Here is a 5,259-nt window from a genome sequence, read left to right on the forward strand (position 1 = left end):
TGACAAGATTTTCTTCCTAGTTAAAGCTGAATAGTATTCCATTGTGTATACATAGCATACCACATTTTCTTTATCCTTTCTGGAGAGGTTGATGTCTTAGCTGTTGTGAATGGTGCTGCAGTGAACATAGGAGTACAGGTATCTCTTTGATATACTGATTTTTTATTCCTTTGGACATATACCCTGTAGTGAGATGGCTGTCTCATATGGTAGTTCTACTTTTAGATTTTTCAGAAAACTCCATTTTGTTTTTCATAATGGCAATACCAATTAACAGTCCCACAAACAGCATATAGGAGTTCATTTTTCTCCACATTCCCTTGAGCATTTTTTCTAAAGACTTTATTTTTTTATCTTTTATATTATAATTTAAAGTTCCTCTGGGATTAATTTTAGTATATAGTGCAATTGAGGGATTGAGATTCATTTTGCTTTTTTCATATACACGAGCTATTTTCATCACCATTCCTTTAAAAAATCATTTCCTCAAAGTAGTACACTGTCTCTGTCTCTATATTAGCGGTTTGATTTTACATTGTCTGTTTTGATTCATTAGCCTACTTGCTTATTCTTGAGTCAAACTACAGCAAATGTGGTTCTGACGTCTACTTAGTATCAATCTTGTATCTGGTTGTGTTTATCCCTCAGTGTTTTTGTTTTACAGGAAAGCCTTGAGTATTCCAGGACCTTTACATCTCCATACAAACTTTCAATGCTACTTGAAAATTTCCACAAAATGACTTTCAGAAATTTTTATTGAGATTGCATTGAATCTGAATATCTTTATAGGGAAAATCATATTATTTACAATATTGTGTCTTTAAATTCAATAATAAGTGTGGTATATTCTACCATTTATCTGAGTCTTCTTATTACATAGTTTTCAAGGATATCTTACATCATTCATTAAAGAGATTCATAGATGTTTGCATATTTAGTTGCTTGATTTTTAATTACAACATTGATTTGTAAAGGATGTTCCCAACTAAAAAATAAAATGAAGTACATGATTATAAAAATAAATATTAGAATTTTTTCTAGTTTTATTACTTTTAACATGTTATTTTTCACTGAGAATGTGTTAATAGGAGAAAATGAAGTTATATAATAGATAACTTGCAGGATAGCAAAAGATAAAGCATATATGGTATCTGTTGTTTTGCTTTTCATGATTTCAGTATCCATGGTCAATCATGGTCAGAAAATAGGTGAGTAGAGTACAATAAAGATATTAATATTTTAAGAGAGAGAGAGAAAGAATGTTCACATAACTTTTATTATATTGTTGTAAGTGTTCTATTTTATTACTAGTTATTGTTGTTAATCTTTTTCTAATGCATTAATTAAACTTTATGATAACTATGCTATAGGAAAAAAATAGAATATATATACAGGATATATGGGGCTAAATACTATTAGCAGTTCCAGACATCCACTGAAGGTTTTGAAACATATTCACTGTGGATAATTGGGGAATACTGAATACCTTACTTGAGATAAACTGCATATGAATTATAGAGCTGTTTGTATAAATTATATTATAAATTTTATGTGCTGAAAGCTGTAACAAATAAAATAAAATTAAAATAATGTCCATTTTTATTCTTATTAGAAATGCTGCTAATTGGTAAAAATTAGTTGTTGCCTCTGTTACTTATACCAATTAGCAGAATTTGGAATCTGATATTTTGCAATGATTTTATTATACTTTAATAATAATAAAAGTGGTAATAGGCAATCATAATTGTTAATATTTATTTAGTGTTTTTAAGAGTATAGAATAAGGAAGTGGATTGAATTAGGGCTATGTATATTATTTCTTTCAAACAGGATTATATTTATTGTCTTTGATGGCGTGGGCATCTTTTGAGGGTGAGATAAGTGTAGACAAAAATCAAGAAGAAAAACAATTATCCTTTCTCCTCCTCCTCCTCCTCTTCCTCCTCTTCTTTTTCTTTTCTCCTTCCTCCTCCCCCTCCCGCTCCTCCTCCTCTTCCTCCTCCTCCTCCTCTTCTTCTTTTAGACAACGTCTTGCTCTATCGTGCAGTCACATGATTTTGGCTTACTGCAGCCTCAAACTTCAGGGGACAAGACATTCTCCCACCTCAGTCTCTTAAGTAGCTGGGACTATAGGCGTGTACCACCACACCTGGCTATTGTTTTTGTTTTTTGTAGAGATAAAGTCTGACTATGTTGCCCAGGCTGATATCTCACTCCTGGGCTCAAGCTATCTGCAAACCAGAGCCTCCCAAAGTGCTAGGATTACAGGTATGAGTCATCATTTCTGGACCCTACTCTCTTTCATGGTTGGGAAGATACCAGTTCTCTTAAGGGAAATAAGACATAACATTATAGTTACAAATCTAGTAATGATTATCTGGATAAAGTGACTATTTATTCTGTTTATAGCATTCTATAGTCTATGATAATTAACCACATTCTGTTATCCACCACAGATACGCCTATCACATAAGTATTAGCATGGGTTTGAGGTGCAGGCAAGGAAAATGCCACTTTCAAATGAATATTGGAAGAATATGCAGCTCAATATTCAAGGACTGACTGTGAGCTCAGGAAGTCCCAGTGAATACAATAACCTAAGACAGCAGAGTAGTTAAGAACATGGGCACAGAATCAGACTTGCTGAATTCAAATACTGACTATTTATTAGCTGCATAATGTTGGCAAACTACTTAAGACTGTTTTGAACTCACATTACTAACTGTAAAGCCTGGATGTGCTTATTAGCACATCAAGTGAGTTATGTGTTTGTCACATACAATAAATGCACTGTCTGTAAATAATTCCCAATTGCAGTCAGATGATGTTTACTTTCATCTTTCGCTTTAAGAAGTAACAGAATGTCTCTGGGGATATGGAGTAATGTTATGCCCAATAGTGTCCTCTCTGATAATATAAATCACAGCCCTATAGCTCTCTCTTGATGCGAGAACTTAAAAAGATATAACCTATCTTTGTGAGACTAGAGAAGCAAATATATCTTTGAGTTGAGATTTGAGCAAGGATAAAAGAAACAGACTGAATTTCAGCATATTTGAAAAGGTGATAGATAACTACTTTTCACAATGACAATAGAAGGTTAATATAAATCTCAGAAATCAAATTCTATCATAATCTTAAATTACTTGAGAAAAGGGAAAATTTATTTAGATCACATTTTATTTTCTTTACTTTCATTTTTTGCTAGACAGAAATAGAGTAAGATTCTTAATGTGGAGATGTCCTTGGGTAGAGGATGTGAACGACAGTAAATGTGGCTTTGTAAACTAATCTAGAGAACTTCATATTATACAATCCCTCATCTTTGCTCAAATCTGTCCTGTAAGAAAAAAAAGAGTTGAATGAAAGTGATCTACCAAATGGAAATAATTTTTGAGCCACAGAAATAACACTTCGAATTTTAAATGCATGCTTTTCCTGCACATGATACCAACTCCTCAACCTTTCTCCTAACAGGCTTCCCTGGCCTAGAAGGAGAATATCCCTGGCTCTCTATCCCCTTCTCCTGCATTTATATCATGGTACTTTCAGGGAACTGCTTGGTGCTGCGTGTGATTCATACAGAGCCAAGCCTGCATGAGCCCATGTTCTACTTCCTGGCCATGCTGGGTCTCACTGACCTGTGCATGGGGCTGTGTACAGTACACACAGTGTTGGGAATTCTATGGGGTCTCAGCCAGGAGATTAGTCTGAATGCCTGTATTGCTCAAACCTTCTTCATTCATGGTCTATCAGGCATGGAGTCTGGAGTCCTCCTCGCCATGGCCTTTGATCGTTTTACAGCTATCTGTAACCCTCTAAGGTATACATCTATACTCACTAATGTCAGGATCATCAAAATTGGGCTGGGAATTTTATTTAGGAGCTTTGTGTTCATCGTGGCGCCCATAATCCGCCTAAAGTTTTTTCATTACTGCCATTCCCATGTCCTCTCTCACTCTTTCTGCCTTCACCAAGATCTGCTGAGACTAGCCTGCTCTGACATTCGCTTCAACAGCTTCTATGCCTTGGCTCTGGTGATTTGTACCCTTTTTTTTGATTCTTTGTTAATTATCATATCCTACTTGCTGATCCTGCATTCTGTCTTGGCTATTGCATCCCGAGAAGAGCGGCTCAAGTCCTTACAGACCTGCGTTTCTCATATCTGTGCCGTCCTGGTCTTCTACATCCCAATCATTGGCCTCACCATGGTGCATCGCTTTGGGAAGCACCTCTCTCCTGTGGTCCAGGTCCTCATGGGCAACATCTACATCATCTTCCCACCACTTATGAACCCCATCATCTATAGTGTGAAGACACAACAGATCCGTGTCAGGATTCAGAGGTGGTTCTTCTTGAAGAGAAAGTAAAACACTTTAAATCAAAATGGGTAAGTGTCTTAAATATGGAATACTATGGCAGCAAAGGGAAGGAAATAAGTTTATATAAGAAAGGTAGAAACAAGACAGCTAAACATGAAGACTTCACACAATATTGCCTTTACTATAAGTATTATATGTATCAAGAATGGTTTTATTTTGTATGTTTTTGAATTTACATATAATGTTGAAATTTTTAATAGCAGAGTTATGCATCACATGTCCCTACAATCTTTTCCAAGAAAAAAATATTTCAATTGTTCATATGCATTTATCTTGAAAGAAAGAGATATCTACAAAGAAATCATGCAAACACATATTATATATCCATTAAAGGAGGCACAATTTAACCACTTGATATTGTTGTCTTCACTAACATAAAAGCTACAATTGATCTCTAACCTCAAATGGATATCATCAGACTGGTCAATAGTTCACTCACGAGCCGTTCCAAAACATTGTCACTCTACTCACTAATCTGTCAATAGACAACTCTGTTATTGCTTCACAGAGGACCTTTTATCATTACCTTTTTAAAAAATAAATTTTATTGTATATATTTAAGGTATACAACATGATGTTACAAGATACATGTATAGTAAATAATTACTATATTAGAACTAATAAACATACCCATAATCTCATATAGTTACCCATCTCCACCACCCCATGTTAAGAATAGCTATACTTTACTCATTTAGCAAAAATCATGAATAAGATACATTATTATTAACTATAGTTCTCAAGTTGTGCATTGAATCTGTGAACTTGCTCATCCCACATATTTACTACCTGCATTGTTTGACGTATATCTTTCCATTTCTTTCCCCTACCTTGACCCTGGTTACCATTGGTTTATTGTCTATCTCTGTATATTTGA

The 5,259-nt window shown here is 34.6% G+C and overlaps 1 protein-coding gene across 1 annotated transcript; it reads left to right on the forward strand.

The window, feature by feature from the left end:
- Positions 1-1,183: 1,183 nt before the first annotated feature.
- LOC129008667 (olfactory receptor 51V1) lies at positions 1,184-4,370 on the forward strand. The gene is made up of 3 exons (XM_054441033.1): positions 1,184-1,208; positions 1,773-1,845; positions 3,434-4,370. Exons 1-3 carry the CDS (start codon positions 1,184-1,186, stop codon positions 4,368-4,370), a joined length of 1,035 nt encoding a protein of 344 aa, XP_054297008.1.
- Positions 4,371-5,259: the final 889 nt, after the last annotated feature.

Source organism: Pongo pygmaeus, chromosome 9, assembly GCF_028885625.2.
Source record: "Pongo pygmaeus isolate AG05252 chromosome 9, NHGRI_mPonPyg2-v2.0_pri, whole genome shotgun sequence".
Classification (NCBI taxonomy): domain Eukaryota; kingdom Metazoa; phylum Chordata; class Mammalia; order Primates; family Hominidae; genus Pongo; species Pongo pygmaeus.